At 37.6% G+C, this 14,302-nt stretch overlaps 1 protein-coding gene across 1 annotated transcript; it reads right to left on the minus strand.

Moving 5' to 3' along the window:
* Positions 1 to 1,381: 1,381 nt before the first annotated feature.
* Positions 1,382 to 12,723, minus strand: coch (coagulation factor C homolog, cochlin (Limulus polyphemus)). The gene is made up of 13 exons (XM_076166024.1): positions 12,678 to 12,723; positions 12,241 to 12,391; positions 10,260 to 10,393; positions 9,713 to 9,784; positions 7,920 to 7,985; positions 7,522 to 7,669; positions 7,245 to 7,348; positions 6,690 to 6,916; positions 5,747 to 5,861; positions 5,048 to 5,191; positions 4,443 to 4,599; positions 3,644 to 3,738; positions 1,382 to 3,493 (listed from the first exon to the last, which is right to left on the minus strand). The coding sequence occupies exons 1-13, from the start codon at positions 12,721 to 12,723 to the stop codon at positions 3,321 to 3,323; spliced, it is 1,632 nt and encodes a 543-aa protein (XP_076022139.1). The 3' UTR covers positions 1,382 to 3,320.
* Between the last annotated feature and the right edge of the window lie 1,579 nt (positions 12,724 to 14,302).

Here is a 14,302-nt window from a genome sequence, read left to right on the forward strand (position 1 = left end):
GCATTAGTGTACTTCAAGACCCCCTACTGATAATCAATCTGCAGCTAATATCAGCAACATGGAGGAAACTCTCAAAAGAAGGTTTCTAACATCTGTGTCCAACGGAGACTACCCAGTACTTATATGGTTCTACTATTAAAGTGACGCGTGTATGAATGCGTGCGTCATTTCGTTCTAATCGTTCTCTACGTGGTGGAAATTACAAGACGCTGCCAACCACATAGTTCCAGAGGTGTCCATCGGCCGGCTCTGTACGTATGAGCCTTTATTAGTAACCGACTGCACTTTAAAGTGTGGAAATTGAGAGGAGGTTTGTTTGTTCTTTCTTACCTTAAAAACAAAATCGAGCGTTTAAATGTGGTTAATCTATGGTTATACACCGTCGCTGTTTGCTCCGTCTGTGTTTAGGTTCCGTTTCCACAGCAACCGCCTCGCTTCTTCGTTACGGCGTATCATCAGGGCCAAAATTAGTTTGCTACAGCTATTTACGAAACAAACACGCAGTATTGCTTTTGTGTATTTAAATGTCTATCCGTCTGTCATAAAGGGAACGTTTCAAACCAAGAATAAACTGTAAAGGTTACGTTAGTGATCACCGCGTTCAGCTTCAACTAACAAGTTTATCACATCCGTCAGACAAGGATGGAGAATCCATGAGTCAATATCTATTACTCATCATCATCATCATCATCATCATCAATCGTCACAAATGCAACAAATTTTGGATATAGTCAAGCCTGTGTGACTCATAGTGATAGTTTAGATATGGCCCAAGAGGAATATAAATTTGTCAATGTCGCTCACAATAAATAAGTGGTTTTAATAGGTGTGACTAGGCTGACATGAGAGCCATTAACAACTACATGGACAGTAAACTGTTAATGGTGCATTGTATCCTGAAAAATACGATTTAACAAAAAGGATTTTTTTTACACCAATTGTATGCCTGCCAAAATAATTAAACTGATATAAATATTGATTGAGTGATTGTTTTTGTGACTGACATTAACAATATTCTGTTCCTATTGTACCATCTGTAAACTATCCCAGTGAATAAGTCATGCTATCAGTTTCCTCTAATGCTTTGGGGCTGCTCCAGTGTTAGTGGTGTGGGGAGAGATTAATAAACAAAACAATCTAAATGCGTAAACTTAAGAGTAAGTTAAGAGTAGTTAGACACAGAGAAGGATTCAGACTGCTGGGGAGCTCTCATTCAAACTATAGCAACATTGCACAAATTGTCTTCAGTATTTTACTTGCTTATTTTATGTTCCGGCAGCAAACCACAGCAACTCTCAATCAATCTTGGTTCAAGATCTTATTTCTCTGAGCAATCATGACATTAAAGCATTTTTCTTTTATACATTTTTAATACCAAATATATAAGACTTAAACTGAAAGGTTTTACAGACAGAAAAGATGTTGAACTTGTGAAAAAGGTTAATCAAAGGAAAAATAAGCATGTAGATCTACGTTTCTCTGCTTCAGGGGTTAAACTGGGAATAACCACAAAAAGTAAAGTCAGGGAAAAACAAACACAGAAATAACTGAAAAATCTGAAATAACAGAGACAAAATATTACCTGAAAATAATGAAATACTGTGAATAATTCTCGAAAATCAAGAAAAACTATGGAAAATCAGGAATAATTATCCCAGACTTTTCAAAGTAATACTGGATTTTTTGTAGGGTTATAATAAACAGGTTAAATAGTGCATATTCTGATTAATTCTCTGGCGCTGCCCTAGAAAAGATAATTAAGAATACATATTAAGATAACTGAAGAATCTACAACATTGGCAAATATACATCAGTATAATTACATCTATACCAATTATGGATCTTAAAATAATCCAGGCATATTCAACTTAATGAGTGCCATGATCCCCAAATATAAAATCCCACATTTTTCACGCAAAATTAAACTAATCAAATTGGAAAGAAGAAGGGGGGGTCTCTGTGTTTTTTCACATTCTCCAAAATTCTCTTGAGCTCAGTGTTTTCTTTTATTTTCCACAGAAGAAAATGTAGTTAACGATCCATGAACGCAATGACAAAATTAGATTATATGTCAATTTGACAGGAAGGATTATTTCCCCAATTTACGGGGAGGAATGTCTAAAGAATCATTACTGTGATTTATGAGCACATGGAGCCATCGACTAGCCTGGTGTGTGTTTCTTTTAAACATCTGAGTTCTAAAACTTTTGAGAGACAATAACACCTCACAGTAATGTGATCTGTGGCCGGAGAATTCGTTACTGGAAGTATTGTGATCAGATTTGTCAGAAATATCTAGTTGTGAATCCGGTTCATTCAGCGAGGACACCTTGGTGAGATAAGATCCACCCTCAAGTTAAAAAGGTTACCCTGCCTCTTCCTGCATGAGCTACAGTTTTTATGTATTCTGATTAAAACTGCAGCCTGTTACTTAAAATGTATTTAGCTGTATATATAATAAATATGAAGGTAACTGTAAGATCAGCCCATTCAAACGGCTCAGTCAACTTATTTGTTGAGTTGACTCACTACACGTCATTCATGTTCATATGTTAACTAGAGTGTCCTCTTCTGTCACCATCACTATAATATTTGGTTGACAAGATAAAACGATAGTAAGAAGCTTGAATTAATACTGTCGTTTTAGCTTTAACATCGGATGACTTTGACCAATGTTGTAACTGAGACAGAAATATTCCCAATAGTTGAAGTGTTTGTCTCACACTGTACCTGCGCATCTGTCTGGATACATCTCCACTGCCAACACTCGTTTCTGTTGTCTAGCAATTATTTTTGCAGTTTGTGCACTTTCACAATAAACATTATATTATTTAGAACTATTAATATGAGTGCAGGATTGATCACAATTCACCAGGATTAACCAAAAATCACAACAGCATGCTCTTAATTTGAAATGAAAGGGTAAAGATTTAAATGAAGTTAAACATCCTAAAATTAAATTTAAAGGAAATCCCATAGTAATAGTTTAAAGTTAGATGGTGTATTGTTGTGGTTATATGTTCAATACATTTGCTCTTGGTGACAAGTTTTGCAGAATATTTGTCTTGGTCATGTGTTTTTCTTTTGTAATGCTGGCTCATTAACAATCAGATCACACAAAGTGCTTGATGGGTGTCTGTCCACTACAAGAGAATGAGACATTCCAAACTGTGAGGACATGAACAGATGTGGTTTATGGTGAATGATGAAGGATTTTACAAATAATTAAACAGAAAATGGATTCTGAGTAATGATGTGTGTGTATGTGTGTGTGTGTGTGTGTGTGTGTGTGTGTATGTGTGTGTGTGTGTGTGTGTGCATTAGTTGGCCCTGTTAAAGTCTTGACAGATGCCTTTCACTATTGGCTGGGCAAATTCCTCAAGGCCAGAGAAGTCTCTGGTGAAGAAGGTGTGGCTGTCCTTTGGATCTGATGCCATTGACTTTAGGTCATCCATAGGTGCCCAGGCCACGCCCACTGTGTAGATGGTGATGCCTAGTGATTCAGGCGATAATGGTCAGAGGTCAGTTTACAGAGACATGAACTTCAACAACAGTAGTAAACAGAAAACACACACACACACACACACACACACACACACACACACACACACACACACACACACACACACACACACACACACACCGTTGTTTTGTGCAGTCCCTGCTGGCCCTCTGACATCATCATATGATTGACCATCGGTCACCAAAATCAGGAAGTTACGGCCCGGTGCTGCCCGCCTGGACAAAATACAGAAATGATTCACGTTCTGACAGTGCAATATCACCAAATCCAAATATAAACAGCAGAATAGAGTCAAACCAAAGACATAGCAGCAGAAAGAGAGACTACAAATGGAAGAAAACACACATGCTAGAAATGCTGCAGCTCATCAACATGCTGATTTTCATCTAGCACAACCCTTACAACAATGCAAACTAGTGTGCTGATTGACTGTAAGGGAAGTTTTGTGAATGTGTTCAGTTACGCTTATTTAATGTGGCGCTGTGATTTTTCTAAGAATTTCCCCTGAAGTCTGAAAGAGGACGTGATAAAGCATATTATACCTCAACTGAAATGTACTCATGACTTCCTCCAGTGAAGTGCAACATTTGATTAACATTTCATCATTAACCAGTTGGAAGCATGAAAACAGTATAGGACTGTATAATCATATTGCACTGACACTGCAGAGATGGTGTGCAGAGCACCAGAGACAAGGAGGGAAATAACACTCAACTGAGGTTATGGTAGAATTGTATTGTTGATTGATTAATTCTCTATGATTGATAATCATTAATGATGACTTTTAATCAATGAATATTTGTTCCAGCACATTCTGTTTCTATCGTATAGAATTGTATCATATTTCCCGTTGAGGTATGTTTGAATATGTCCTTTTGCATATGTGCATGTGTTTGTGTGTGTGTGCGTGGCCTCAGACCTGAACAGGTTCTCAGAAGTGTAGCTGATGGCCTGTCCAGTGGCCGTTCCTCCGCTCATGTAGGGGATCCTCATTAGAGCGCTGTGGACAGCATCTTTGCTCAGGTGGTCTGACAAGCCAAACTCCAGCCTCTGATCATAGGTAAACTGTACAGCACCTGCACGGGCCATATCAACATGCTGGTTATCAATCAATCAATCAGTCAATGATTCAATATTATAATAAATGCAATAAAATAAATCAACAGAAAGGAAGGAGGGAATCAAAAGAGAAAGTTGAGGCTAAATGGTGATCAAAGCACTATGAAAGCAGGGAAAACAAAGAAAATGGAAGAAATAGTAAGTTCAGTATATAAAGAAGGTAAGAAGAAAGAAAGAGGAATAAATAAGTAGTAAATGGAATAAGTACTTTGAAATGAAGAAAGAAGAGAGGAAATGAAGAAAATAATTGAATAAAGGAAAAAGTAAAGGAAGAAATAGGGAAAAATGGGAGAACAAACTTCAAATGGAAAGAAAAAAGTCAAAAAATAAAGTGAATTAGCGATGCAGAGGCAACTCATCGATCAAATTCCAACAAATCAGCTGATCAATCAATCAAAATCTGACCAAAGCGAGATCCCACTTCTGAGACGTCAAAGCTGGAGGCAATAGCTGACAGGAAGTTCAGGACCAGCTGAAAGTTACTCTCCCCCACACTGGATGAGCCATCAACCAGGAAAGCCACGTTCACTGAGTTAAAGCAGTTTTTACCTGACAACACACACAAAAAAACACACACACTTTAACTTTGCAAACCGTATGATTAACGTATGATTGTTCCTGTACACAAACTTTTAATTTGAGGTGGTAAATGGTCGAAACTAAAAAGGAGTATTAGGGCAAATGTGGAAAAGAGACATAAATGTCACCAATAAGGTCATGAGATTCTAGGAAGGAATTGTTGTAATGATACAAGAATGAAGTTCGAATTGCAAAAGGAGATGAATTGTCACAAGAAAATAAACGAATATTTTAAGATAAAAGTTGAATTGTTTTAAGATGAAAGTAGTAATATTTTGAGTACAATCAAAATGTTGCCAGAGTAAGGTTGTAATATTCAGAGAAAAAGGTAGAAATGTTATGATGATGATTTTTTTTCAACATTTCAAAAAAGAAAATTCTGCTATTATGACAAAAGTCATAATATTTCAACTTTTTTCTTGAACTATTAAATTTATTTGGAATTAATAAATAAACTTTATATCCAAAATATCTCTTATTTTTTCTGTAATCCTCTGCAGTGAATAACAGCTGAATCGGTCTTACTGCACAGCATGCGGTCCACAGAGCAGAGCCTCTGACTGAGAGGCTTGACATGCTTGGTGGAGGTGAACCAGCTGGGGATCGAGTAGTTGAAGAAACCATTATCTTTACACACCGCCTGGTGGAGAACAAAGAGGAGGAGGAGAACGCACAAAAAGTGGTGAAAAAGGACTCAAATCCTAAATAAAACTTCCACAAAGGAAATTAGGTCAGTATAAGTCCTTCTGTGCACTAAAGTAATAATCAATAACTTAGAAGTACTATTAAGAGCACAATCTGGTTTTGAAACGAAAGGAAGGTGAAGTGTCAGAAAACCAAGAAGGAGAAGAAAGTTGAATGATATTTCACATTTTTTTCTCATCTTGAATGGAAAATTAAGAATCTACGAGCAACTACATAAACACAGACACATATAAATGCAGAGTAATATTTATTACTAGTAGGTTAAACTATTGTAATGGTCTCTTTTCAGGTCTAAAGCTAAACAAGCTCTTAGGCAGCTACAGCTTGTTCAGAATGCTGCTACAAGCCTTCTAACAAAGACTAAAAAAGCCGAACAGAACAAAAGAGGGCCTAAATACATCACACAAATGCTTTTACAGCTCCAGACCCCTCAGGTCAGGTCATCTGGGACCAGTCAGCAGTATTTGGCTTTTATGCAATATAAATAGCTGGAATAAAATTCCAAATGATTTGAGACAACACAAACTACTTTTAAATCAAGACTTAAAACATTGATTATTACCATTGCATTCTGCTGAACTGCAAATATTGAAAAAATACCCTTTTACAAACACAATTTTATTCTTATATTCTTTAATTTAGAAATCAAATATGTTTTGATTTGATGACTTTAATGCTTATGTAAATGTGTTTCTATGCATTATTTAAGTCCAGTTTGTGACATTGACTTGCCTAATGATTAAGGAAGTTGTAACATGTGTACCTTCTTGTCATAGTCCCTGTCCCTGATCAGGTCCTGCTCCTCAGGCATTGGCTTGGCGACAGACACCAGGAAAACATTGATGCCAGACTCTCGGGCGAACACGGACGACGGCTCCAAGTCATCAGACGGCCAGCCGTCAATCAACACCAGAATAATCCGAGGGTAACCCCGTCTCCCACCATTCTCTGGAGCAAAAATACTCTCTATGGTGTGAAAAATGGCCTTACCTATCAGAGGAAGAGAAAAGATCAACACATCACAGTCAGTTTTTCCTACATTTTCTAGGATTTTTTTGAGGGAATATTTTGAGAAATTATTTATTCTCAAACTATAAAAAATAACTGATAAAAACAATACATTTTCAATAATCCCCTTTTCAATAATAATAAAAATTAAAAAAAAGGATTTATTTCTGGATTTTCTTCCTAAACTGACGATGTACTGTAGAGGGTTAAGCCCGCCAGGAAATGCTTTCATCTTACTTCAGCAATTAACAAAAAAATAATTGAAACAACGTCAAATTTCAGATAATTTATGACATTTTTGTGGTCCTACCTGTGTTGGTGTTTCCTCCCACATATGGAACATCCTTGATCGCAAACTGAAGATCTTTTGGTTGAGTGTAGTTCATCAGGTAAAACTCTGTCCGAGGATTGTCACTGCACACACACACACACACACACATGCACACATACACACAGTATTAGTTGACACTATGTGAGCTTGTTCACTTGAAATATGTGATTTTTAGAATTCTATACTGCATAAAAATATTACTGTATTCAAGTATTAATTAAGATTCAAAGTTCAAATGAATGAACAAACATCTGACCTCGTCTGCACCACTCCAACATGTGGGCCTGTGGCTCCGACTCTCAGCATGGCACTCAGTTTGGACACAAAGCTCTTCTGCAGGTTGAAACGCCGCCGGCCGACGTTGTGGCTGCCATCCATCACTATGGCAATGTCCACCTGACAGTCTGTATACACACACACACACGCACAAATACATTTTCAGTCATTTAGCATAACCATAAGCATTATTGTCAATTTCTTTCCAAACTCATTTTTTTAAATTATAATACATTACCAACTATTTTTTGGTAATGAATTTGCTGATTTGGATTCTGACTACAACCAGCCAATCAGAAATGAGTATTTTTCTTGGATGTGATTTGAGTGTAACCTCCTGATTTATTTGTTATTTCCAACACTTGAAGTACAGCCCACCTTTATTTTCTCCTGTCAGCGCTTTCTTCACCGATGGCTTCTTCAGTTGCTTCACTGCTTTCTTTGCTGCAATGGGAACACACACACACACACACACACACACACACACACACACACACACACACACACACACACACACACACACACACACACACACACACACACACACACAGTAACAGTCTGCTGGATGCATCAGGCTCCTGTTGTGTTTGGAAGCTCATAGAAAGGAACAACTGGTGATTGAAACATTATTTTAGTCTTTCAGATAAGCCATTAAATGTAAGATTAATTTGAACTGAATTAGATTTTTGCTTAGTTTCTTTACCCCCATGTTATTGTAGCCGTTTGCCCAGTCTGTCAATACAATACTTTCGATGAAATTTGATTTCTGTCTTCCAGAAGCCGATTTCTAATGACTTTGGTGATCCACAGACTTTATATTGTTGTTACTGTGCCTCTCTGTGTGTGCCTTACTGTCTCACACTCCCTCCTTCTTTTGAATATTGTACCAGCTGCAGGTAATTATTAACATTTGTTTCAACTTTTCATTTAATTTAATGTGCTAACATACTCAGGCGTGTTACTACGCTAACTGTATGTGTTTAAGGTTCCACTTGTATGTTTCATTGAAAAAAACGCTATGATGGAGGCCAAAAAGAGGAAGAAAGCCAAGTATTCAGAGCTGGTGGAGCAGTGGTGCAACAGTGATTTTCAACCACTGTGCCGCGCCACACGAGAGATCGTCAGGTGTGCCGTGGGAAATTATACAACTTCACTTAATTAGTTAAAAAATTATATTATTTAGTTACTGCAAATAATTTGCCATGGTTGTGCATCTGTGCCTGCAATGTAATGGCGTGCGAAATAATTCAACCCTCTTCCATGTGTACTGACTGACCTGCCCAGTAGGTGGCAGTAGCGCAATAATGAACTTGTTAATTTAAGACAATAGAATTAGTGATGCACGCGAGAGGTGACGGTGGCGTTGGATAAATATTTAAAAAGGAAAAATGAAGACTCCCAACTGGGCCCTGGAGAAAATTCTAACCCAGATGAAGAGAGTTATATGAGTGGTGGTCAAAAGAAAGCAAAAACGGTGAGTTCAAGCATATACAGCGAATTATATCTTTCTTTTCGATTTACTATGCACTGACGCCGTCATGCTTGGTGTGTAGGGAAAAGCTTAACAACAGTGTCATGGTCCCAAACTAGCTTAAACGCCATTTCCAAACAAAACACCCGTCACTTCAAAGCAAGAACACAGACTATTTTGTTTGCCTGCGAAAAAGCACGGAGGAACAGGCAACGTTTATGAGGAAAACTACAACGGTGTCTGCTATAGCTTTCAAAGCTAGTTAGTTAGTAGCTGAACTCGTAGCCAAATCAAAAAAAGCCACGCGCTGTGGCAGAGACATTAATACTACCTGCCTGCAAAGCCATTGTAACTGAGCGAGTATGAATAAATTGAGACTATTGACTAATTCTCATTTTAAATGTGTCGTTTTGTAACACTTTTGGTTGGTGGTGTGACGCAGGATTTTTTTAAATATAAAAAATGTGCCTTGGCTCTACAAAGGTTGAAAAACACTGCAATACAGGATGGCAAGCACAATGTAAGTCCATGGAGCAAGTGTGCTGGATGTTTGTGGGCCCGTCCCTGTACATACAGCCTACAACATGCTGGGCATCACAGGTGCCAGCAAACAAAGGGTCTTTAGGGAAGTGCAGCATATTTCATGGACTAAACATTAGTACAGAGTTTGTGTAGTGACATTACAGCAACATAGTTGTACCTGGTTTGGCAGCTCGTGGTAGAGCTGTGGTGCTCGTCTGACTGGTTAACTCTTGTGGTTTACTCACAGTCTCTGGTAACACACGCACACACACAAAATAGAAAAAGTAATTAAATTCAAACTTCAGCAGTGTCCTGTAATTAAATGGTTCAGTTGAAGGACCTTCGTCCCACATCACATTTGAGTTTATTTTCAGTTTTGCGACATAGATAAAACAAAACATTATATTGTCCTCACATGGCCTTGCATCAAAGGAACCTTTGATGTCAGTTGTAAGCACATAAATTGATAGTAGGATAGAAAAGCTGCTGGAACAGGACTGTAGCAGTGTTGGTGGGTTCTTATTTTGTGTTTCTGTCAGAATAGCAGAGTTGAACCAAAAACTAGATGTCTCTTTTTCAATTATCTCTTCCTATCTTTTTTAACCACCATTAGGTTGAGCCGCAATGGACAGATGGACCGTCTGGGACTGTTACATTGTTTCTCCTCACATTTCATGGCCAATCAATCAGTCAACTCATCAGTCAAACAAACATGCTCCATTTACTGGTGAGGCTGAAGGAGGAGCTCCAGTGAGACAGAGCCTGTGATTGGATGCCATTGGAGTAGGAGCTCAGGTAGCTGTGTCGTCCCGGCTGTTTTTGAACCATGACGGTACCGCCGGATGGACCCACCACCCCTCTGCAGGCCAGAAACCACAAACACACAGTTTTAATAAATAAATTAATAATGTCATTTTCCACACTGGAACTTATGATGGTCAACTTTGGTCTGACAGTCTGTGGGCTAGAGTATGAGGAGAGATTCCTATCTTCATCCAAGAGCTTGGTCTGTCAATCAATGAACAAAATGTCTCTCCCTGCACTTAAAAATGAGCTGCTCGCACTCAAAGAGTCTTTGCTTGCACTTCAAGTTTCCATACTTTTACTGTATTAGCTCTCTATATACTGTAGGTCTAAGAATAGCCATCTAGCACACCACTTCCTATTGGGCTGAGTTTGGGCTGCTTTGGTAACTCTGTGACGCTGGCCAAAAATAATTTCAGACAAGTTATATAATTTGTCCAAATGAAGCCACTGAATTTCTTTGTTCTTTACTGGTAATGCAATGATCCACCGAGCAAGCACCTAGCAAGTTTTTGTGTGTGACATATCTTCAAATTAAAAACGTTTAGGCCACAATAAATTACTTTTAAAATAAAGAGAATAGTGTCTAAGAATATTACCATCTTTTGTTGACAGGTTTGTCAGAAATGTCCAGGTTTAAATAACTTATTATCTTTTACCCAGTCAAGGAAATATTTTTTATAGTGCAGCGTTTTAGTTACTTAAATTTAATGAAAAGCAAAAATGACAAAAGAAATGTTTACTCTAGAGAGTGAAGAGGTCTAAAGTAAACACAATCTGACCTATTTATAAAGGATTAAACATAAGAAATTGTGTTCTACAGAAGAAAGAGGAAGCCAGAAAAGCATCTTATGTTGTTGAAGGAAGGAGAGAAGAGACAGAAAGGAAGAATCAGATGATGGTTGAATGTTTTCATCTCTGCACAGGAGGGAGAAGGTCGTCCTGGGCTGAGTGCTTAATACATCCTGACACATTCCTTTCGGGTGTTTTCTGAGCGCCAGCAGGGCTTGTGCTGTTCAGGATTATGTGTCACACATGCAGCTCAGCAGAGCAGGACATTTGATCTGATCCACATGTCTCCAAGTACAGGAACAAACAACCAAAACACCTGGATCCATTCAAACCTCTGAACTACCAGCCTATCTATGCAGCCAGAATCAAGTCCGGACCAAACCATCGCTTCACAAAATCACCACAGTGGAGACAAATATTCAAAACCTTCACTGCATTAATTGATTTCTGGCCATGACGAGGCAGACATATTCCAAAGAAAATGATGACAGACAGTCCTGACTCACTCTCAGCTAAAATATTTGTTATGTCTACATGCGAGCTAGCAATGTGCCATTTACACATCCAGCAGACACATAAATCTGCTGCCTCCCTTCAAGCTCTGATAAAGATCTTTGTTTTTCAAGATGCTGTGGCCTTACGATCCACTGGCATACTTCAGACAATTTCCTCTTTATAATTACAGATATATATAAATTATGTTGTCTAAAAATGTTTTTTGATTCACAAGCATTCATCACTGTATTTCATGCTGTCACCACATTTGGTACATTTGGTTTTAAGGGTAAAAAGTCCATATATTCCCTGGCAGGATTTAGGAATGCTCCAAAGGTCATGGAGTAGTAGTAATAGTAGTAGTAGTCAGTGGCAGCCAAACTGAATTCTGGCTGCCACTATGTGGATTCAGACACAGACAAAAATACCTTTTTATTGTATGTTTTAATGATTGTGTAGCCTTGGTGGAGTTTTACCAATTTCTACACAATCTTACACTGTAGTATATTCCTGCTGTAATTTACATGTTTACTAAACAAATACTACTACTACTACTACTCCTACTACTACTATCACTACTAATACTAAGTGTAAAGTGGAATAATATTTACTTACCTGTGGATGGCAGCTCCACAGACAGATGAGATGGCTGCATAGATTCCCATTCCAAACACTCTCAACTGTGTGCAGTCTGGAGGACATAAAACCACAACGCCATCCTCTATGAGATCAGCTCCTCGAGTCACACAGCTGATGGGGTATGCCACTAAAAGGAAAACAAATGTTATGTTACTGTCAACTGCTTAAATCTTGAGAAAATTTAAAATGCACTAAGAAATAATTATTTGTGCCTAATATCTAAGACGTTTTCATATCTAAAGACATGTCTTAGTCTTAGACATGAAGAAGTAATACTACTGGCTACGAACTTAAATTTATTTCCCCACTGTATCTGTCAAATACATTTCTTTGGGCATTAGAAATAAAGGTGTGGATTTTTAAGTGGTGAGCCTATCAGAGAAAGCTCCAACTTAGAAATGTTGAAGTTGTACATTTTCCATCATACTCTCCTTCCACCAGCTTCACATTGAGCCTCATATTGAACCACCACTGTGTCCCTGATTCCATCAGGGTTCACCGACATTAAAAATGTAGTTTCTCAGGGGACCTTTTTTCAGTCTAAATCGATCAATAGTGTAAAAAGAGAATCCACTTCTGGTCTTCAATGATATTGACAAAAATACTTCTGTCATGCTAACTTAAGTATGTCCTAGGCTCGGAATTGATCAGTCAAGCATTATAAAATCTGAAAATGAGCAAAACATAGTATTGAACAATGCAAAAACAATAATACTTCACAGCAGTTATACTTGATTGTATGAACAACGTGATTAAGATGCACAGAAGAACTTTAAAATGGATGAAAATGATTAAATACTGAGAACATAATCAGAATCAGAATCAGAAGAGCTTTAGTTACTAGCATTATTCATGGGAGATAAATTCATTCCAATGGAGCCCAACAAAGAATATGTCTTCATATTTCATGGGTTAGTGTTAGTTTTATCTAACCACAATATTTACATGAGAAAATGATTTATAAGGATCAATAAGTTATACGGGGGAGATTCTAGTTACCTTACCACCTGACTCTGAAAACTACAGAAATATGACAAAGAGATGACGAACTCCAACATATCTTTTCCATTGGTTGACAGATCCAAGAAAGACAAAAATAAAGAGACAATGAAAAAAAATTTAATACAGAGAATTGCCAACAGCTTCCTACCAAAGTACAGAGTCCATGTCTTTCATTTAAAGACAATGATGAATTTAAGACACACTCGAAATTAAGTGATCATTAAAAAAACTACTCAGCTAATTACTTTAATCTATATTGATATTGTTATGTATGAATAACTAGTAAACCATGTCAATGCTACAACCAATCACTCATACAGAACAATACATTTACAATTCCTAATAATTCACTCAGTCCTTAATCATTTTTTTTCTTATCAAACTGCAGACATAGATAGAAAATTCAGTATACCCTTATTTCAGTAACCACCGAGAGGCTACTTTTCATATTAACAGTAAATATGGTTTGACCCAAAGGCAACATAAATACAGAGACTCTACATGAACACTGACAGACAACATGCAGCACTGACCGGAGGAGTCCGCGGCAAACGTGGAGGAAATCAGGACAAAAAAGCCTGTGGAGAGAGACATGTATAGTATGCAATATGAGATTTGACAGGAATAGAGCTTAAAAGAATAGAGGCTAGAACACAGCGGAATATAATATAGTGGCTATACCTGTCAGAGGCAGCAGGGGAGACAGAGTCATTCTGCACCTGAAACAAGCTGAGCTCAGTTTACCAGGAAGAACAAAAAACAGCCAGCAAACTGTTGTAATTGCGATAAATCAGGCAGTAACTCATCTGCAGTCGGAAAGCAAATGTAAATTATGAAAAAAGGAAACAATTCATACACATGAAAGAATCTTGCAAGAGTAAGCTAGCTAAAATTCATCAGCAGTTAACTAACACAATTATCAGATAAAAACTCAGTCAGTAAGAAATTAATGAAACATTCCAATAAGTCATTCACTAAAACAAGCCCACATACCAGTCAGTGCATTGGTCAACATATGATCTCTGATATATTATTA

The sequence above is a fragment of the Genypterus blacodes genome, unplaced genomic scaffold (assembly GCF_046128005.1).
Source record: "Genypterus blacodes isolate CSIRO-AG114 ecotype Tasmania unplaced genomic scaffold, CSIRO-AGI_Gbla_v1 ptg000154l_1, whole genome shotgun sequence".
NCBI lineage: Eukaryota > Metazoa > Chordata > Actinopteri > Ophidiiformes > Ophidiidae > Genypterus > Genypterus blacodes.